This window comes from Amphiura filiformis, chromosome 11, assembly GCF_039555335.1.
Source record: "Amphiura filiformis chromosome 11, Afil_fr2py, whole genome shotgun sequence".
Lineage (NCBI taxonomy): Eukaryota > Metazoa > Echinodermata > Ophiuroidea > Amphilepidida > Amphiuridae > Amphiura > Amphiura filiformis.
In genome coordinates this window covers 3,465,025-3,487,917 of record NC_092638.1, presented here as the reverse complement: position 1 = coordinate 3,487,917, position 22,893 = coordinate 3,465,025, and the positions used below count along the sequence as shown (strand labels likewise).

Sequence of the window (22,893 nt, the reverse complement as noted above, 5' to 3'; positions counted from 1 at the left end):
GAGGTGTGTACCAAACGGCCAGTATCCTAAAATCCAATATATCGAATAAACAGGCATTGTGAATAAGCCCGATGCTAAATCCCAGATTGCTAAATTTACCAGATAAAAATTAGCGTATGTTCGAAGTTGCTTGACGGTCAAAAATGCATGCAAAACAATGGCGTTTCCGATAATAGTTATAAGCACAATGATTGTACAGAATGTGATGAGAAAGACTTGTATGTAGACAGATTTATCGTATGACAGATTTAAGATGTCATCGGCTGATGTGCAGGTGGAGAGGTCGACGTTGTCAGAGGTTGATGTCTCGTCTGGTATCCACGGAGTAGCCTCAAACATGATAGTAGTGTTAATTGCATTCATGATGAAAAATTGCGATGCAGTTGTTGCACTTGTTGCAAGCAGATAAGGCATTCACGAACTTCTTCGATTAAACCTGTACCTACATGTAATAAAGTAATTCAAATATGGTTATGGTTTTGGAAAAGACAGTACACATGGTTATTATCAACATGTGATACAGCCGATAACATAGTTGTTTCACTTTGTACTAAACAAAAAAGCGCAGTGATTTATAGTGCGCTACGCACAGGCACAACGCCTAGACGTTGGTTCACAAGCCTCAGCACAATTTACAGGTTGTCGCTGACCACTACGGCCCCACATCATTCCATAAACCATTAAACAACAATTCAGGGACTAGTATTACCTGGCTAAAAACTTCATTTACATTTGCACAATATTGAATAACAATTAACAATACTTATAAGAATATAGAAATCATCATCTTTATACAAATTTATTTTTGCCCGTTTACTTACAGACCTACGTACTTCAAAGAGCAACAAAAACCCAATTGTAGCAAAATACGACTCACTACTACTCCCAATATTCGAAACGCCGTAAAGGTGATATTCATATTCTACGTCCAGATGAATAAACTCGGTCTAGCTGATCGTGTTTGTGACAAATCTATCACCAGGGATGTCTCAGGAATTACTAGGCAAATAGGACGTGCCTTATCTCAGAGAATCAGGTCCATGTTAACAGGCTCACTGGGTTTAGTTATTGAAACGTGCTGGGTGCTGGAAAAATTACGTTTAACGTTTGGAATAAAAGTCACAGTCGTGTTGAAAAGGCGTTGATTTTCAAAGATTACTTAGAGTGGAGTGTCAGATAATGATTAATGGGAGCTTACATATCGCGTAATACATGGTTGTCAACAATAACTGGTATTCACCCATATTGCAGTGTCAGGTGTATTTTGAAGTTTTACTTTACTGACAAGTTTCTTCCCGATTTCGAAAATTGTGTTTTGCTTCTAAATAATAATACCAGTCTCAAGGATAATTTCCACATGTAATTGAATGATCCTGAATCCATTCAGATGGATCTTGTCAGACCACAAAATTTGTTATAAATCTGTTTTGTTTTGCTTTTAAGTAAAAAACCGAATCAAAGTTATGTAGGGATAGTGTTTGAGGATAATATTGCTCATGTTGTGTGTTGGTACAAATGCTCATATTAAGTAACTTATTTTCATAATTATTTGTTTTTTTATTGAATAATAGCAAAAAACGATCGCAATAAACGATCAATTTACGTTATGTTTACTACAAGACATTGCCATGCTGTATGTTGTAGCTTCCAGTATTATTGAGCTTCTTTTTTGGATTGAAACTACATGCTAGTATGTAGGACAAGTAATAATCAAAGATTAGGGGAAATAAAGGTCAGTAGTAAATAAAAAGGATCAAGATTGATAACCAAATGACCAAGACGTGATACAATGCCTGGAGTAAGTTAGTAAGTATCTGATAAGAGTAAGATAGCATCAGTCCAATCGAAACTCATCAGTACGTGTGTTCTTTTCCGCCTATCAAACGTGTTTGTGAATGCCAATGAATTATAATGCTACGCAGAGCACTAGAACAGCTTTGACGGAAATGGGTAAGAGTACACTTCCTCATCAGCTACACTGGCGTTTTATTGTAGTCCTTGATGATTCTTAAACAAAATGCTTGATATTCAAGTGGTAGAAACTGAATGGGTGAAGAATTCGACAGTAAGGAATCAGCATGATGCTACGTTTGGAAATGAAATTCTGCGGAATCCTGTAATTCCGAACCGCACGGAAGGGTTCACTAGTTCAACGCCTTGGCATTTGACGAACACATATTTTCCTCTATATGCTCAAATACTAATTGCAACGTTCTGTGTGGCCATGATAATCCCCGCAATATTCGGAAACATTTTGGCTCTGTACACATTTTGTACCATACCGCGATTAAGACGCTATAACAATTATTACTTGGTGAGTTTAGCTGTTTGTGATTTAGTCGGTGGCATTGTGATCATGCCTGTATATGGCACATATTGGACATTAGGATACTGGCCTTTTGGCAACCTAGCATGTGAAGTATATAAGTTCATCAACCATATTTTCACCCATGCCACGTTTTTATCTGTTTTGGTTATAGCAGTGGACAGATACAGAGCTCTGCATTATCCTATTCGGCATCTACAGGAACAAACTGCCAAACACGCCCTTAAAATGATATCCGCTACGTATATCATACCCTTAATAATCTGGTCGCCGCTTAAGCTTATTCAAAATTTTTCCGATATTATAAAGTTTGTCTTTATTGAGAACCACTGCTTACCATTCTATAGTAACAACATCGGTTTTGTAATAACAGTTTCTTTCTTTAGTTTCCTACCGATGGTTATCACTACTGTCATTTACATCGAAGTCTACAGGATCGCAAGCAGAGCAAGATCGCGTACATATTGTTCAAAAATAAAGCCAAAGGAGAAAATTAATTTTAAAGGACGAGTTTACCGACGACCATCACGGTCTTGTCCAGTGCATCACGTCGATGAGACCGAATCTTCTTTTACGACTCTTAAATCCGACCTTTGCTCTTCTCAATTGCCAGCAACACGACGTGCATTCAAACGATCATGTTCTACTGTCGAATTCACGCAATCTACTTTCATCAACCCAACTTTTGAAAATGATATAGATGACACAAAAGATGATTTGGTCAACAGTGATAAAACAGTTAGAACATTGAAAAGGTATTTTTCTGCCGATAACCTATTTAAGCGACCACCACAATTGACTTCTCAGGACAAGCAGTTAAGCTTCACCTCGATCAAAAAGGAAAGTTCTCGAGCTACTAAAACGCTGACTCTGACATATTTTGCCATGGTTCTGTCCGGATTACCCTGGACTATTACGTCTATAGTTTCTCAGTTCTGCAGACCCTGCATACCATACTATTTTGCTCAGGTAAGCTTAAATGTTTTTTACATAAGTGAGAGTTTGGACTGAATTTTGTCTATGTTGCCCTTTTGGTATGAGAAATGTTGTCGATTAATAAACTATTTTGCCTGCGGCGATTAGTGTTTCGTCGTGGAGTTTGTATTCATAGTTTTAAATACAAATAATTACCACCACCCATCTCTATAAACTTTAAACGTCTCCCTCATCGGTTTATATAAAATGAGGGCGCTTTATATTAATAAAGGTTTGATTGTTAAAATCAAGGTGAATTTAACAAATTTACACGATTTCTTCCTTTCTCATTTTCCAGGCATCAGTGTTTATTATTCACGTAAGCAGTACCTTGGATCCACTCTGTTACGCTGCTGCAAATCCACAATTTAGAGATGCTTTCTTACAAGTACTCCGTTACAAACGTCAGAAGAATGGACATGGCGGGAAGTCATCGAATGAAGACACAGGGACAACGTCGTGAGGCGTGTTGAAGTAACTAGCTGTTGTGATTTGGTCGAATTGGGGTAATAGTAATGAACACTGACGCAAATTGTTGTATTTATGTTGAAGCAGACTTGACGAATAATTCAAATTCACAATTTTACCTTTGTAGGTGCTGTAGTTCTTGAGTTTATGATGTAAAGAGATTTGAAACGAAACATCATCATAAAATGACTCATACACAAGAACTAAGAAAAATTGCTCAGTATATGTATTACGCAATTTCTGAAAATGCATTTTTGGCATTCCATACCCCCCCCCATTCAAATCTTCAAGGTTAATCCCTAATCTATGAAATGATAATTCATTGTTTGGCGTTTAACAATCATGACCATAAAATTGATTGAAACTGCAAGGCAAAGGAATTTTCGATGCTCGAAAAGGTTTGTAGCGCTTTTATCTTGTATTTATGATATGATTTTGTAGGTATAAATTGCTTTACTATTTAGAAATTGTATTTATTCGACATTAACATTATAAAATTTATTTCTACCGAACAATACATCAGTTGTCCCGGTAATATTCCTCATTCCCAATTTCGGCATTTTTAAAAGCCACTGAAATAGTATCATTAACCTGGGTGTATTCTTTGACACTTATGCGTTACACTGACCAAGATGCCTGTATAATAACTGTTTGTCTTGTCTCAAGTTGAGAGTAACGCCATGTTGGATTTCACAGTGGCAGAATCGATTCAGTGCGTTTACGCGGTTGTGTCGGGTAACGACAGAACGCCCTTCTACGCAATTCGAATCTGCCACTGCAGAACAAACAGGAGATAATTGAGATGTGATCAAGCAAAATCAGTCGGAAGTCGACTATATTTGAGATATAGCCGTACTTACTTTTGTTCTTATTGTTTTGGAAATTCTTTAACTGCTCACATCTTTTGAACTGGTTGTCCAAATTCAATGGCATTTGCTTGCAAAATTTAGTTTTGCAAATGCTGTTTACAATCCAATATGAAACTGAAAATTGAATATATGCGACTTCAGATTGATTTTGCTTCATCACAATTAAAAATACCAATATATCCATTATAATATCACGGTCTTAACTTAAATTAGGGTCGGTAATATATAGTTTAAGGTATGCTTGATGGCATAAACATATATTGGCGTGACAGTAAATAAAAGGGCAGCAGCAAAGCACATCATTTGGTCAAGTGGCCAGCTGATCCTTATTTCTTAGTCAAGACAAAAGTACGGTGTCTTATTATTCGTCAATATCCATTTTATGTCTCAATAGTGTGCACTTAAACTATTGTGCTTTATTCAACTCTTAAAAGCCATATCCTTCGTGTTATCTCTCAAATTCTTCAGAAAATCCATAAATCCTAGAACAAAAGCAAAATACAAGAAAGAATCTTGGTACTTAGTGACCGAAGAATGAGCAAGGTAAATTCCGCTCTATTTACACATTATATTTCCCGGGCCACTAATGTGATATTTACTCCGCACCATATAGTCGTACGGTAGCCTCTTTTCAAGCTCATTCTCCTGAAAAGATATGTCCTTAAGCACCTCATGAAATAGGAAAATAACAAAAGTCAACCCCCGAAACCTCAGTGTGAAAGCTAGGGAGCGTAAACTGTCTCATTTGCATAACAAAGAACCATTTTAATAAGAGCTAACACCTTGTATATCAATTTAGTTGATGTCTGATTTATCATATATCTGCAAAGCAATAAGCGATAAAAGCCCGGGGATAAAAAACCGTTTACTGGGCCCAGGGTAGATCCTCCAAAGGTACTCAAATCTGAAATATCATGTAGCTAGCTTGTTCTTGCAAACCTTAAACCCGTTTAGTCTGTTCAATTTTGCTTGTTTTAATCTCGAGATATACTTACTTAACAACGAAAGGGTAAAATCACAATTGTGCCACTTTTATTAGGGAAGAGGGCTGTACATGTAAATCAATGATAGCATCAAGTTTATCAAGAGTTCCTTCGTGAAATCAAAAGAATGCATCAATTACACAACAATACAAAATTGTTTTTAGTGTTTTATCATGATAAATGATAATGATTCTCTTTTTCAACTTACGATAAATTAAACGATAATAAAATATTGGACATTCTGCTGTAAAATTAAATACATGTGCACGTCAATGATTTTACCATGGTAAATACTGTTTTCTTTGTCATTCAATGTTAAAATACAACAAATATTGCACACTTATATAGGTTAATGAACTTTGACAAGTTTTTTCAACAATTTTAATGAAATTAGACAAAATAATGCACGCACGCTGGTGTTGATGCGTCAAATCCACGAGCCCCGAAGGGGGGGGGGTGCATTAGACGCATCACCATCAGCTATCATTAATTTACATGTACAGCCCTATTCCCTAGTGAAAGTGGCACAATTGTGATTTTACCCTTTCTTGGTTAACTAAACAAATTTCGAGATTAAAAAGAGCAAATTGAACAGAACAAATGGTATTTGAGAGCTAAGACTGTGCCCTTGACGTTGATGTAAGCATCATGTGACAGCGGTATTTTCCAATTGCCAAAGAGGGCGCTTTTCACTTGCACATTTTTTTTTTGAGACAGGCTGTATATTAATTTTTTGCAAGATCTAATCCAAGACCCAAGTAGGCATTTTCTTTCACATTATTTTGAGTTATTATGAATTATCAATTGACCTTTTCGGTAAATCCCATAACCCTTTGCGAGTACACCTGAGAACTCGTCATTTGACGTCACGCCGACTTGCAATGCGCAGTAACGATGTTCGATAAACGATGTGCGCATTGGCGCGGAGCGGCGTGACGCAGAATGACGAGTTCTTAGGTGTACTCGCAAAGCCTTATGGGATTTACCGAAAAGGTGAATTTGCTATTGCTGAAAACCTTACATCCCTAGAATACTTGGTTACAAAACTACTCGCTCTTACAGTCCCATATTTCTTATGTATTTGATTGTTTTTGTTCCATTATGTTTGCCTGTATAGCAATTTGACAATTGCCAACTATGAGCTGATTGAATCAGATCTGAGCTGATTGAATCAGATCGTGTCACAAATAATATGAAAGGTCCTCATATAAAATCTTCATATGCATGTTACCTGAGATGAAGCAATACGGATATGTTTTTAATCCCACGAAAATTATTCAAACAATATATAAAGCGTTTTTTTACCAGTTCCACCCGTTCCAGCCAAAGCTTGACTTGATTGCTCAGAGTTGTTTTTCTTGTTGGCCATTGCAACTATATATCTGCCAAAATATTCGAGAAACAAAAAAGAAATGATGATGGGAGAAAATTGAACAGAAGTGGTGGTCGGAAGAATCCGACAGGAAATGAAGGTATATGTATTCCAAAGAGAGAGAGAGAGAAAAAGGACTAAAAATTCTCACCAACAGTAATAATGTCACGCGTCAATCGCCAAAAGATGTTAACGACTATTCTTAAACACTTAAGAAAGTTCCTGCAATCTTTTTGGTTCTTACTCGTATGATATATCACGATATAACTTTAGCAAAAGCGTGTAGAAGCGATACTCGTACACTCTTAAAATAATGGTAAAAAAAATACAAATCAGCACGGTTCACAGGGAACAACCAAATTTTGTGGGTAAACTTTACACAATTTTGAAAAGGTAAAACGTTACCCCATTATTGAGTACTATTTTACACAATTAGTTGTAAAAGTGCTCACAATTAGCTATGTACGGTTTTACACAATTAGTTGAATAAGGTTTTACAAAATAAATTTGGTTGTTCCCTGTGAACCGCATTTTTGGGTAAACTTTACAAATTTCAAGAGTGGTAAGTGGTAACCATTTTACTCAAGAATTGTGTAACATTTTGACACAGAAATGGGGTCAAATATTTTACACGATCATGGCTTTGGACGTATTTTGCCACTAATTTGTGTAATTGACTTTACACATTATGTGTAAAATGTGTGTCATGCTGAAATGCAGAACATCAAGCTGCACACAATTCAGTGACTAAGAAGATACAGGGTGATACAATAACATTTAGACGCACATTGCGAGAGTTGCGGGTAAATGGGGGCGTGAACGCACCTTGGATCGTCCCCTACCCCCAGTTCGATATTTAGGGTTCGACTCTATAGAAATACGATATGCATGTTTTCACTCCAATGAATGTGACGTGGCTCCGACCCTGACATCCGTCACATGATCATAATGATAGTCAAGATGAGATTTGGTTAAGCTTAACCATGTCAACGCTATAGGCCTATAATTCATGGCTATAAGATCCGGGCTATAGGTTTAAACTTCACTCTTAAATACAACAACAAATGGCACAAAACAATGCACATGCTTGTTTCTTTTCTTACCTTTAAATGTTTCCAACAAGTGGCATAAGCCACTTGCTTGCAAAAAGTTTCGGACCTGATCATATTTGCGAGTGTCCTCCATCATGGTCCCTCGCGCGCGGAAGTTTTATGCATCGGGATGATTTTTTTACACACCACACATTTGTTTAACTTTTATTTTACACATTTTATCGTTTAAATTGACAAAACTTTTTACGGTTTCCGCTTTACCGCTCAAAAGTTCTGTAAAAATAATTAAGAGTGTACGCTCTTTTTTGAACTAATCGGAGGTGCATAGCAACAAGGGCACTGATCGATTCTAAGCCCTGGGTAAGTTCCTTGTAAAATGTAGGATTTAATTTGAATAAAATTTGCTATACTAAGTGTTTTTGACCGCTGTCGTGCATCTATCCTTTCATATAACACACGTCATCACTAATCACTATTTTTGGCGTAAAACAACTTGGCTTCGCCTCGTTGTTTTACTTAAAATATTATTCATAGTTACCTTGCTGTAAGCTGAATGTGATAGGATCGAAATTGCTCTAACGCGGTTAAACATCTGTTGTACAACTCATGGAGTGAATTTATATTGCTGTTGGATACTACAAAGGAAGAAAATTGTATTTATGCAGTTAGCTATATAATTTATTTCAATAGTGATAACCTGGAAAACTGCAGGTCAATAAATGTCCATAAAATGTATTAAATTGTCCACAAATGTCTTGGTCATCAAAATCAATCGGTGGCAGTATAACTGTCTATAAAAGGGCATTATCATGATTGTTTTTTTAGAAGTAGTAAGAACTTGTGCATAACGTCCATATAACACCTTGTCTTGTGTTCTACCCCTACATGATTAATTACACATTCTTCCTGCATAATAGATCAGCAAAATAATGGACAGTGCTTGGAGAGTAGTTGATGTTGGGAAATGCTGGTCAAGTGCTTTCAGAATTTGTGCAGTTTACTAGTAAAAATAATGCCAAAATGTATTGCACCCGTTATAATACTTTAATGTGTATGTATAATCTTGAAGAACAAAAAAATGCAAGCTCTTTACCATATGATTTAATGGAAGGACCATTTCTGACAGCATCAATAAAATCACTATGAGCAGGTGGCATGTAGTCTCGAAATGTATCCAGTAGCTTTTCTGCAAACAATAATAATAGTTCATAACCTGGTTTAAAGGAGTATTTCGTGATCTTAGCATCCTCATTTTATGACATTTTTCAGTAGATATACACAAAAGAATCTTATTCCAAAAATTTCATTTGATTCTGATTTTGCGTTTGCGAGTTATGCATGATTATGTGATTACTGCAAAATTCAAATTATTATTCAATATTTTTGCGAATAATATTTCTGCAAATAATATGTGAGTGGACACTACGAATTGTATTCTGAGTTACAGTGTAAAATATGCGTGAAGGTCGTATTCATAGCTGTCTCAATTCAGTGCGACAAGTATCTCATCAAACACTGTTTAAATCAATCAATAATACTATTGCTTACGAGGATAATAAGCTTCTACCTATTTCTGTAGAATAGTTCTTGTCTTTGTTTGCTTTGGCCAAATCCTGTTCAAGTGGTAGATAACAAAGCATTGTTTATTTTGTCTAGGTATGTATAATCAACAATTAACAATGAGAGGACATTCCTGAACCTCGTTGACTTGGGGATGATTTGAAATGACCGCTATTAAATTATGACTGTTTGATATTTATTACCAGAAATGTGGAAACAGAGACACATGTAGAACCGATAAAAACTAAAAATGTTGTTGAAGGAACAGAGTTGAAGTCAAACGATATACCATTTTAAAGCTTATGATATATATTTTCTAACCCCGAAATAAAACAAAATAATTGACCGGGGCCCGACTTTACGGCTGATTCGTGATGTCCAGTCACATATTTGGTACGTAAACATTATGTAACCAGAGGTTTGCAGAGGTATAAAAATCTTAACTTTTTTGAGAAAAGTGGGGGGATCATTATCATCATCATCAACAACAACAACAACAACAACAACAACAACAACAACAACAACATCATCATCATCATCATCACCATCACCATCACCATTATCATCATCATTAGCATCATCATCATCATCATCATCATCATCATCATCATCATCATCATCATCATCATCATCATCAAAACATGTAATTTCAGACCTAGTAGCTCGGGCTAACTTACTCTCTGGCGCAGGAGCTTGCACACCTAAAGCTGCATCAAAACTTGGAAGAGTTGAGCTCTGTGCTGCGGTTCCACCAACAAGCTGTGTTGAATACATTGCAATATTACTAGCAGCACAAAACAACAACAACAACAAAAATAATAGTAATAATAAAAGTGATTGATATTGGGCTATTCCAGAAAATAGGTGCACACCCCCTATAGAGGAGTAAATTTTCAATCAAAGAAATGTCCGGATTTCCAAGTTTGCTTTCTGAAAACGATTGGATTTCCAGTTGCCAATGTTACTGGAAAAAGCTTGGAAATCCAATCAAATGAAGGAAAAATCACGGAAATGTTGAAAATGAGCTCTCATATTGAGGATTTCTGATTTTAAACTATTGTTCTGCCGGATTTTTTTGCCTTTGGGCACTTTAAAAGTCTGGATTTCCAACAGTCACGACTGGACAAAAAGTCCGGATATCCTAACTCCTCTATAGGGGGTGTGCATCTATTTTCTGGAATAGCCCATTCCATCTGTATTACGATGATTATATTAAATGTTTTTATTAATTGCTTTGATAAAAGTTACCATTAAGAAATATACAACTTTCTTACACGTTTTGGTACTGTGCTGACTCCTTCGTAAATCAGACCTTCCAATCCCTTTTTCTGAAATGCTAAACTGTCCCAACTGTAAACAAATATATTAAAAAATAGCACATTTTAACGATCTATATAATTATTCACATCAATGTATTTATCATTTAATTTATTTATTCATTTATTCATTCATTCATTCATTCATTCATTCATTCATTCATTCGCTTATTCATTCATTCATCAATTAATTAATTAATTCGTTCGTTCAATCATTCGTTTATTCATTTATTCATTTATTCATTCATTCGTTCGTCCGTTCGCCCGTTCGTTCATGCATGCATTCATTTATTTATTATTCTTTCATTCATTCATTTATTCATTCCCAGTTTCTTTCTTTTTCTCGTTTCTTTTATGTCACCGCTTTTCTTTCAATCGTTTCTTGCAATATATTTTTTAGCATATTTCAACTTACCCTGCAAGAAAAGGACGCAATTTATTGAAAAATGCTTCAGGTGCACATTTTTCTGTAGAAAAAGAAATACAAATGATCAGCAGTCAAACTACTGGTTTATTGTCTTTAACCCAGTAATATATAATATCTTAATCTACATTTCATGCATGCAAGTAATCAAATTTGGATTCACATTCCCGTCACTTCCAAAGTGAGAACTCCCTTTTTATGGCTATCCCAAAGCAAAGATAAAGAGGTGTCCACAATGGATATGTTTGCCTTTGCCATTATTAACAAACAAAAATGAAGAACTAAATGTATATACCAACCGTGCATTCGACTCATAACAGTCTTCATACGCCTCAAAGAAGTCTCTATCTTTTGTAGAGCTAATCCCAACATTTCTGCATCGTCATCTTTAACAGCCTTATTTTAAGGAGATGAAGATCGAAAAAGGGAAGAGAGAAAGAGCAGGTTGTTGTAAAAAATAGATACGTGTATCATTTACCAAACCAAAACTAAACCTTTTGACAGCAATGAACTTTCATTCAAATATAAGTAAAGTAGGACTACAAACTTCTAAGCATGAGTGGTGACAACATCTTATTCTACCTACAGATCCTGGTACAAGTGGCTTTTGACCGTTTGTAGGCACTGTTTCCTATATATACCTAAGGCGTTGGACGCATTACATCCCCACCTTGAGGAGAAGGAGTTAAAAGTTCCACGAAATCATAAATAATCACTGATGAACCAAACTCGACCCAAATGGGTGAAATACTATTTCATAGTTAAAGGTATACATTGGAATGTCATCTTTCCCTGGGTAAGATCTGATACCAGGCCAGCCCATGGCCAGAGGGTAAAATGAGTAGGTATCTTTCACCTTGAAGTCAAGGTTAGTCTTGCAAATATGGGTTAACTTTCCCCTAGGCCATCCAATATGCCATATACAGTAGGACTACAACTTGTATCTACTGGTCAGTTTATACTCCTATTTCCACATCTGTTATTAAGAAGATTTGACTGTCAATAGCTCTTTTTGGGTGGGTGCGGCGTGCCGCACCCACCCTGTATTCTCTGACTATTGACCTACTTTTTCACATGCCGCAGTGTTGAGAAAATATTCGTGCCGGTTATATCCCAAACACCCACAGAGGTGATAGTTTACGGCGAGTTTTGTAATTATTACATGATTTTGATATGTAAGTAATACGATAAAGTCGTCATAGGCAGTAATATGTTTGTATTAAAAGAAATAACAAAAATAATTATTTAAGTAATAGAAATACTATTTGGAAATTGCAGCAAGATTTGCAGATGTTTTTATTTGAACAGTACCAGTTCACCAGTTTTGCTAGTTTTCCTAATCTTTGGGCTAAATTAATAGCATCGTGAAGGTCATATAATACTGACAGCTTCGGCATGTACTTGAATACAGCTTGTATGTTCAGTGTGTACATAGGCTATTTACTTTTCAAATCTTGTGACAAATAGTGTTTGCTGATGCTTGTATAAGGTATTATAGACAAATTATTATAATGCATGTGAACCAGTAGAAATGGCCCAGGTTGAGTAAAATAAATAAACATATGAATGAATATTTTATTCCCTGGATTATTTTTGTTGGGACAAAATAATGATAATAGTTTGACGCTTTGAAATACAGTTATGTTAATCATAATAAAGTTACAAAGTTAAAAAATAATATCGAAATATTGTAAAATCAAACATTTCCCCTCATAAGTTGCAATACAACATATTGAGGAAATTGATATGACAGCTTTTTAAACTTTGATATGGAAAGATACCCCAGCCCTGTTGTCTCACCAGAGAAGATGAGCAGAAGTCTTTCTATCTGATGATAAAAAAAACCCTCTAGGTATGATTACGAAAATGTTTTAAATAACTATTATCTACAAAAGTTTTATAACCATGTTTTATTTAAAATGTTAACATAAAACGTCTTGTGTTATGATGTGAAGGGTTAATATTAAAACAGGGAAAATCTGTTTCAACTGACCAGCAGAGAACAAAGGATAAGCAATAGATCAGATTAAAATCAGGGAAAATATGACACAACCTCCAATGGGGGAATAACAAACGTATAAACGTATAAAGTTAAACACTCTTTTAACTTTGTTTATACGTTTTGTGTTATTCCCCTATTGGAAATCGATGTTGTGTCATATGTTCCTATTTTTAATTGTGAACTTGACTTACTCATTCTTTCATTTCTCTTGACAATTTTTCATTTGCCCACCCTATTCCTTTTAAAGGAATTTTTATTAAGGACTACCGCCGGGAATCTTGAGTCTTTGGTGATGAAAGCTTGGCCTTCTCTAGGAAAGCTGTGCTGTGCAGGGATAGCGGTAACATACCCCGGGGGTGAAGAAAACTCAATTTTGCCGCCCCTTCACCAACAGCCCGAAAAGGTTGACCCAATTTTTTACGGTAGTTTGAAAAAGTGAAGAGCAAAAAAAAAAAAAAAAGGATATAAGCGCTAGCGCCCTAAAAGCAACACATTTTGATGTATAGTACCATTTTTTCAAAATTTGTTAAGCTGTTTCGATTTTTTTTCGCCCTTTTTTTTTTACTAATTCTTTTTGCCGCCCCTTCTTCTTCTGTCGCCCCTCTTTTTGCCGCCCCTTCTTCTTCCGCCGCCCCTTCGTTTTGACCGCCCCTGCTATTACCCCGGGGGGCTGGCACCCCTACCCAAAAAAAAAAATACGCGCATGATACATACTTGCTGGGCATCAATGATCGCACCTAGACCAGGGCCACATTCCATTTCTACTGCAACATATACCGTAAAGAACCAGCAAGAATCACTTCCGCCAGTTATTTTGATAATAGGATCTAAATTACTGAAAATATAAAAATGGAGGAAAGTGTTATTTTTTTTTTTTGATGTTGGTTTGTTTTGAGTCGTTGATGAGGGCATGATCACTCAGAGGATGATTTAAGGAAGCCCCATAATGCACTGTAAAAGTGTTATCACTAGAGTTTCAACTGCCACTTTACTTTTCAAATCCCATTGAATTCTGTACAAAAGATGTTGTTTTAGAATTGTGTGTGTGTCATTATTACTTGGGCAATTTCAGATCTAAAGTGATATATGCATAAAGGATAATTCACACCTTCTGTAGATAACATAAAATGTGAAATCGACCAGCTTTTTGAAGCTGTTTTATTGTAAATTTATCTGTCCAAATTCAAATTTAACCATGCACGTGTATAGTGCAGTGGGCGAGCAGTGGTGTCATGTTCACTCACACAGCTATGCTAACCGCAAGACTTGCTGGGTAGTGCTTAAATCATCCTCTGATGATCACTATACAAATGTAGTGAGTCTGTTTTGTCGAACAAAATGATATTCATTATTCCAGATTCTTCAATATACTATAAATTTCTTTAAGAATTGGTCAAAATAGAATAAAATTAATACTCAAGTTCTGCCGGTTGAGAAGGATCCTTAAGTTTCCAGTTACACAAGCCAAAGTTTGTAACACATATGATTGGTTGCACATGTAAATGTTCACTGACTCCTGCAAAGGGAACAGCTAACTGTTTGGGAAGAATCTGTAAGAAGATATCGTTGGATTTCTAATTCGTTTTTTCAAACATAATATCAAATGTTTTCTTTTCGTACGGATTTTTATTACTATAGAACTACGTACTAGAAGGGTCAATTGAACTGGGCAATTATTACGGACGAAATATATACTGATGGATATAATAAAAAGAGATGACAATGAAGTAGGCTATGGTCATGATGAAAATAGATGATGAAGATGGTTATACGATGATGATAAAGAAGATGATGAAGAAGACGACGAAGAAGAAAGAGAATAAAGACGAGACGAATATGGTGCTTACAAAGAAACCATAGAGAAGCAAACGAATAAGAGGATTTGGGGGAGAGGAAAAAAGGGGAAAAGACAATAATAAGATGATATAATGCATAAAGAAAAAGTACAAAAATGAGAACAAAATTACCTCAGGAATACCATCCTCTCCGTCGACCCACACGTAACCCTGTGTCAGACAGCAAAGTATCAGTTGTGCAAGACGATATTGCTTATGTCCTGAAAGCCGACTATAATCCAAAAGTGGCATCTGGAAATTAAATATTGGGTTTAATGTTATAATAAAATTTTCCATTACATTTTCAGATTTCGGAGTCCATTTCAGTACTAAATTATTTTACCACAGGAGGCATCTGCAGTTGACAGTTGTTACTCTATCTCAGATGGGTCTACAGCTGATGACAACTTATGAACATCAGTATAATGTAAAATTATCAGGTTAACGTATGTGAATAAAGAACGTATGCACACGATATCATGTGATCCCGCTATAACCAATCAGCATGACTGAATGGCACAACATTGGCATGACGCGTTCACGTATAGAGTGCTGTCTATTATATCTATTATATGATATGAGTGAATGGTGACCGCATTGCAAAAGAGACATTGACAAATTTTCCCGATGAGCTTAAAAATGAACATAATTCGATCGAGACAAAATGCAACATCAATAATAAACATTATTATTTATATCAGGCTTTTTATCGATACAATAAAACTGTATATTGTACAATATTTGCAAAATACCCGGATGCAATACAATATTTTTTAAATATTGTACGCGTATCGCGCGTTATCATGGTGTCAGCACAACGCGTCATGATACAACGGCACAATACACTACAGACACCGTAACGGCTCACAGGAGATTTCGTAATGTAAACAAGTAAAATCACAAGCTTAATTCGCGGCAATTCTGGATGATGATAACCTTAGGAAATATAATCCACATCTACAAATAAACCTTTATTCCGAAATTGTCTTTTGAGAGTAAAGAGCAGAAAACAAGAAGGTCAAAAGGTAAGCTTACATTACGATAGGCCTACACATTGGTTAAACCCGGTGGCTAGGTAAGCTTAAATTTTCATTTTACCGCATAGCAAAAGCCTGATATAAATAATAATAATAATATTGAATGGCTTATTTTCGTGTGATACAAGAATATATTGCACTCGATAGAAAAATATTGCACTCGTCTTCGACTCGTACAATATTTTTCTATCTCGTGCAATATATTTTTGTGTCACACTCAAAGCCATTCAATATTATATAAAAATTGGCCCTAGAATGAAGCCCTGAGGAATGCCAATATCAATGCAATGTTTACAACTAAGATAAATAAACGCGAATAGGAACCAATAATATCGTAATCAGAGAGTATCTCAAGTAGAAGGGAGTGATTGTCATAGATAGTCAGATAAAAACAAAACAAATGTTACTGTTAACACTCTACCGAGGTCAGCTTTTTAGCCATTGATTTATTGAACTTTGACACTGCAAATGAGATTGTTTGTCCCACTATAATGATTCAAACAATCTTAAGCTTACCGCTTGAATTTGTTCTCTGATGGTGCCATTTGATATAGACTGTTCCAAGTTCTCGGCTATTGTCATCCATGGTTGATAATATTCTGGTAGTTTAGTCTACGAGACAACAGAAAATAATCATAGTGGGCACGTATGTCATGAGTCATATTCAACTCGTAAATTTCAAACTTGTTTCAACAACAGCTCTTCCTATACTTTTGCACAGGAGCACAACTCGCGTCCGGCGTGTCTGCGTGCACCACTAATACGACGCGGACGCGTCGTTGTTAATCGGTCATGAACAATGGTGAAACATATAATTGAATCCCTAATTCAACAACTCTTCCTATACCTTTGAAGCGGATGTTGTAGTATCACAGGTCACCTTCGAGTTCAACCTGAGAGAGGGATCTTCCTAATCGCTGAACTGTAGGCCCCGGCCAAGTTGTGACGTAGGCCGCCTCCCCTGTTCAGTGAAGGCTCCTCGAAGGTGACCTGTGATACTACAACATCCGCTTCACAGGTCAATGAACTTTTACCGCCAGAAGATCAGTCGGGCTGATGATGCGTTCAGGATAGAACGTGAAAATTTCCCACTCAAAAACGTAAGTCCAGTTGCCTAGATTGTAGTTCAAAATAATTTATTGTTAACAAAATATTTGGCAAAAATGTTTGCAAAAATAGTTTACAATGACATTTCGAAAACATTTTAAAAATATTGTTGTAGTGTGTTTTCATACAAAACGTTTTAAAACGATTTCATGACCTTTATATAACCCGACATTTTAATGTTATTAAAACGTTTTTGCCTAAACCAAAGCCCAAAATATAACTTATTTAAAACGTTTTAAAAACGTTTTGTGTTTGCTGGGTTAAGTATGATATGGCCATGCTTTTTAAGAAATCTTTTTGATTATATAATTTTATTGTTTATTTATTATGCTTTTATGATTTTGTGCAATACGGAAAATAAAAAACAAAGTGTAACATGTCAAAATCCCGCTCCGATTCAATTGTTCCTGTTACATTGTGTGAATTATTGATTAGCCAGTGGTGCTTGTGTACAATACAACGATGCGTTCCCATTGAAAATCGTTGAAATTACAACTTTTGATTTTGGAGTTAGAGGGTTTGGAGGCGCATATCTTGGTAAATTCTTACTCGATTTTCACGAACAGGGTGTCAAATGAGAAAGCAAAGTCCAATTAACAAAATGTATATTTCAGAATTGGTTGTTGAACAGCAAGGATGACTATAGCTTTTTTATGCCTGGTGTAGATACAAACATAGACCGATATCACAAACAAATATTGAAATGGTTTTGTTTGAATTGATTTTGGATCGCTCTTGACAGGTGACCGAGATAATCACTTGTCAATTTACCAAGATTAAAATTTTTCATGAATGTAAATAGAACAGTCGAATTTTACATACATGGCAATGGGTTTATTCCAAATTTGCGAAAATGACCATGCGTTTCAAGTTGGGTACCCCAATGCGTTTCAAATTGGATACCCCAATAGGTTGGAGTTGTGACATTTTACTTGAGAAAATTAAATGTTCTGTTTTATTTGTTTAGGAAATAACTAGATTTACAACTTATTATGGTCTTAATGGAAAGCATGTTACTTCCTTTCTAATTTGATACCAAATTAAGGTCTATACACTGTTGCTAACTTCTTTTATGATTAATTAATCTAATTAGGTCCTTAGTTGGAGGAGGTGTGGACACGGAGGTGTGGTCACGGAACCATACACACTGTATGGATAGAGTCAATTTTGATGACATGTTTGTTTTCCCTTTTATGTTGATTTACAAACTAGAATCCATGAATATTTAGAAACAAGGTTGACAGTAATCATATAGCCAATAAATAATTAAGTAGTTAATTTCAATTAATAAATTAGACTAACGAACTATTATTTTCCGCTCCAATACAATTAACCAATTGTTTTTTCGCTTCACCCTATAATCATGATTGTGTTGATTATTACATGAATGGAGAAACATGTTCCAGAAAGTTATCTCATTTTAATTGCCTATAATCAAATGTAACCCTGTTGGTTTCATTCATATATTTTTCTCTTTTTGTTTTTTCAGCTGTTTTTTGTTATTTTGTCCAAAACAAAATGTAATAGTCCTATAATGTCTACCTGTACTGTATTCTTAACTATATGTGATGCGATCAAGCAAAATCAGTCGGAACTCGGAAATATTAAATTTTCAGTTTCTTATAGTATTGTAAAAAGGATTTACAAAGCTGCATTTTGCAGAAAACGCCATTGAAATTGAACAACCAGTTCCAAAGATATGAGCAATTAAAGAGTTTCCAAAACAAGAAGAAGCAAAAGGAAATATTTCCTTTGTTTGACTGTATCTCAAAATCAATATTTCCGAGTTCCGACTAATTTTGCTTGATCGCATCACATATATGCACACTTGATATTCGGGTCATTGGGTCATTCATTACGATGATCAACTACAAAGGAAAATATTATTGTCATTCTCCATGAACCCAGTATCCATAGAAACCTTTGAAAAAAGAATTAGTGATGCATACATAAATCAGGGCACACAGGTCTAACCACAGATTCTACATTACGTCAACAGTACACATATTATTTGTCAATGGATTGCAGGTGAATTCATGCTATGCTATTGGCCCTATCCATTGTCCGTTTCATTTGAGAAGGACATTTTTGACATTGAAATACATATAATTGCGATTAACTCGTAACGTTAAATCGTACAGTGCTGCTTTAACCCTGTCCTTTCACTAAAAGTATGTTTGATACTTTCCAAGACTCCAGGGTTACAGCCAATGTAAAATGTTTTTACGGAATATCACTATGTGGCCTCTTTATTACAATAATAGTATACAAATGACATGACTTTATTCACTTCAATGTTGATAAAAACTACGCAATATGATAATAACCGACAAACTCCTCATTATCTGACTTAAATTTTTCTTTATAGAGGGTAGCCCAAATCAGTGAACAAAGCACTGCTTTCCACTGGGGCCCTCTTTACATATTAAAATACACAGATATACAAAGTTATAAAAAAAAAATATACAAATATTGAAAAATAAAATTTCCTTAATCTTAAATTACAAAGCACTTAAAGGAGTATTTCGTGATCCTAGCATCCTCTTTTTATGACATTTTCAGTACATATCCACGAAAAAAAGCATATTCCCAAAATTTCAGTTGATTCCGATATTGCGTTTGCGAGTTATGCATGATTATGTGTATTACACTGCTCCATAGACAATACGTTGTAATTTCGTTCTGGTGCACCAGAACGAAATTCAAATTTCACAATATCTTTGCTAAACGAATTAATCTGCAAGAAATATTTTGTACATAAACATTATGTAGCCAGAGGTTTCCAGTGATATAAAAATCTCAACTTTTTTTGAGAAAAGTGGGGGATGAGGCTGTGGATCACGAAATGCCCCTTTAAAATACCATGAAAAACTGTATAAATTGCACTTTTGTAGATTGCATGCATATCAATAAAATAAAGTCTGCACAAAAAGCAACGCAGCTGCCACAAATACGCCCATAGCTCCAGAACCAAATATTCGCTCCCACAATATCCCAACATAAAAAGGAAGGACGATCCACCCACGCGCTCTCCGATGCCCAATCTATCCAACTCGGTTCAACATCAACAACACAGCAGCGCCTCGATAGAAAAATACCCGAACTCAAAAGCTGCAGCTATCCGTATGGAATCTAAGCAAGCGCGACTTAGACAACGGCGGGCCCCACAGCACCGGAACAACATCCATTGAACGATGTTAACTGCAACCTTCAAACCCAGGCACCTCTCCCCAAAAGCACTATTACGCTGTCAATATTGAACGACATCCGACAAATGGGGCACCAAAACGCGCGCAAATAAACCACCCCCTCTCCACGCGGAAACATTCCGAAAGCAAATACTAGCTCCGAAGCCACCGGCGCATCTATAACAGCCGCGTCACTTCCCGTGCAGACTATACATGTACATTGGATCACAATTTAAAATCAAATGAGCATAAAATATAGGTACAACAAAATTGATAAAATTGCATTTAAATAAAACTGAAACATCTCATCAATGCACAGAGAGTAAATTGAAGATTAAAGTAATAAGAAGAACGGCGCGCATCATCACAGCATACGAATAGACGAATGGCAGACATGTTGGTTCTAAGTTCTAAGTGTCAGAGGGGCAGGTATCTTGTTCGATTCCACAACCATTCATACGTATCACCTGTTTTGTTGTATTATCATTCGAATTGCCTCGTGGTGGCCTCTTGGAGGGCAGAATTTATTTAAATGTGGACGAGTGACGTAGTATTCGATAGGGTCTAAATGTAAAGTGAACTAATGAACTATATGGCGTATAAGACCATGTAAGATGTATGATTCTGAAAATAACCGTGTGAGTCGTATTATCAGTATAGTTTTCACCTAATTTGAGAATTTGGCAAGGATGGTTTAGGGAATAGGGAAGTATTAGGGAAGTATTGTCTTGTAATTTATGCTATAATCGACTTGACTAATTCAGAACTCAACGGGCGAAAACCAACGTTTTTCAGCAAAATAAAATGTGAATTTCTGGTTATGTTCAACTGTATATTTCTAGTTCTCTCACGATTAGTCATTAATATAGGCTAGTCATAGACAAAACCCAGTGGCCTTAATCCTTGAGACCAGTAGTGTCAACTGATGAAGGAATCAAGGAACAAGTCATTATTAAATAATTTACTTACCAACGGATCTTGGAGCAGAAAAGCATATTTTGCTGACACGTGGTATTCCTCTAAACATGGGACCGCTTTATCCGAAGTCACCTTATTTGCCATGATTAGATATTCAGTTTATCGACTTGCAACTGTTTCTTTATCGGCATACAAATCACTGCACTGGTTAATGAGTGTTTAATAAGCCAAAGGTTGATCCTACAATCCTTGAACTCCTGTAAGGCTTTCGTATTATAATTATTTCTGTTCATTATTTAGGCTCATCCAACCGTTGAAGGCAACACACAAGTATTGTCTCTGCCACAGGTTGCTAGTCATTTGTTTAAACTCCCAAGTTCAACGTTCTTTTGAATACGGCACTGTTGGCAAACGACAGAACGTGACTTTTAAGAAAAGTTGAACAACGATGGCGCTATTTATCTTAAATATTGTTTGCATCTTTTCAAGGGTAGACACTTTTATAATAGTATTAGAACCTCAGCAAAAAGACTAACAAATGACAAGGGAATATTCAAGCAACTTTTATCATGCAATAATAACTGATATCATTTGGCTAATTTAAATTTAAAATACATATAAATAGCGCCCTCAATTCGTACAGAAATGTACAGTTTATAGAAAAACAATTACCACAAAAAGCAGAAACATTTGAGTAATTTGATATAGAAACGAAAATCTATGATAAAAATGGCTACAAAATATATGTTTATCAGCGCTCTGCTTTGGACACATTACGAACCCAGCGCCTTAGACCACTAGGCCACTTGTCTTGTTGGAATCTTTTTGAAACTTATTTGAAGATATAATCGCAACTTCAACATATGCCTACCACGTGACAAGCAAAGGCAGAAAACGTACCATATTTTGAAATTTTATTTGCCTAAAAACATTAATGTGTATTATTAGCGCTCAATTGCTGTTAACTGCGTGTTTTATACAAAAAAAATCCAACAATAAACATGATAAATGGGCGTCTATATGGACAATACATTATATCGATTTTGACACGTGCTCGTGTCTCAGTACATTTCCATGGTCAGTAAAATACTATAGAGGAACCTACCATTTTCTTGTATACACGTTCGATGTTTTGATCAAGTATGTGAATATTCGACATTAGACCCAAAATGTTTTTTCAGGAAATAAAAGATTAGATTACCATAAAAACGAAACAGTAATCTTTGGTTGGGTCTAATGTAATATTCACATAGAATTTTCAACGTTTTTTATCCTTATTCTTGCTCAATTAAAAAATATTTTGGCGTATATAAAATTGAAATAAAATTCTCTGCCTCTTAAACGACATCAAATATGCCACAGTTGGGTATCACGAATCGTTATATATGATGTGCAGTTAATATTCATATTTTCTTTTATACAGAGGATGCTTCAGTTTTGACAGGAAAAATATTTTCTTGA

General features: G+C 35.6%; 4 protein-coding genes across 4 annotated transcripts in view; 1 reads left to right on the top strand and 3 right to left on the bottom strand.

Moving 5' to 3' along the window:
* The window catches only part of LOC140164231 (uncharacterized), a 446,047-nt gene that overhangs the window by 128,363 nt on the left and 294,791 nt on the right, over nucleotides 1-22,893 (bottom strand). The window lies entirely within an intron of this gene.
* LOC140164397 (muscarinic acetylcholine receptor M4-like) lies at nucleotides 2,018-3,764 on the top strand. Its single transcript, XM_072187676.1, has 2 exons — nucleotides 2,018-3,295; nucleotides 3,600-3,764. Exons 1-2 carry the CDS (start codon nucleotides 2,018-2,020, stop codon nucleotides 3,762-3,764), a joined length of 1,443 nt encoding a protein of 480 aa, XP_072043777.1.
* Nucleotides 4,869-11,737, bottom strand: LOC140163896 (indoleamine 2,3-dioxygenase 2-like). The gene is made up of 8 exons (XM_072187207.1): nucleotides 11,645-11,737; nucleotides 11,337-11,388; nucleotides 10,880-10,955; nucleotides 10,283-10,364; nucleotides 9,139-9,231; nucleotides 8,584-8,680; nucleotides 6,927-7,003; nucleotides 4,869-5,120 (listed from the first exon to the last, which is right to left on the bottom strand). The coding sequence occupies exons 1-8, from the start codon at nucleotides 11,715-11,717 to the stop codon at nucleotides 5,059-5,061; spliced, it is 612 nt and encodes a 203-aa protein (XP_072043308.1). The 5' UTR covers nucleotides 11,718-11,737; the 3' UTR covers nucleotides 4,869-5,058.
* On the bottom strand, nucleotides 14,568-21,789 carry LOC140163895 (indoleamine 2,3-dioxygenase 2-like). Its single transcript, XM_072187205.1, has 4 exons — nucleotides 21,484-21,789; nucleotides 16,736-16,831; nucleotides 15,315-15,434; nucleotides 14,568-14,897 (listed from the first exon to the last, which is right to left on the bottom strand). Exons 1-4 carry the CDS (start codon nucleotides 21,574-21,576, stop codon nucleotides 14,757-14,759), a joined length of 450 nt encoding a protein of 149 aa, XP_072043306.1. The 5' UTR covers nucleotides 21,577-21,789; the 3' UTR covers nucleotides 14,568-14,756.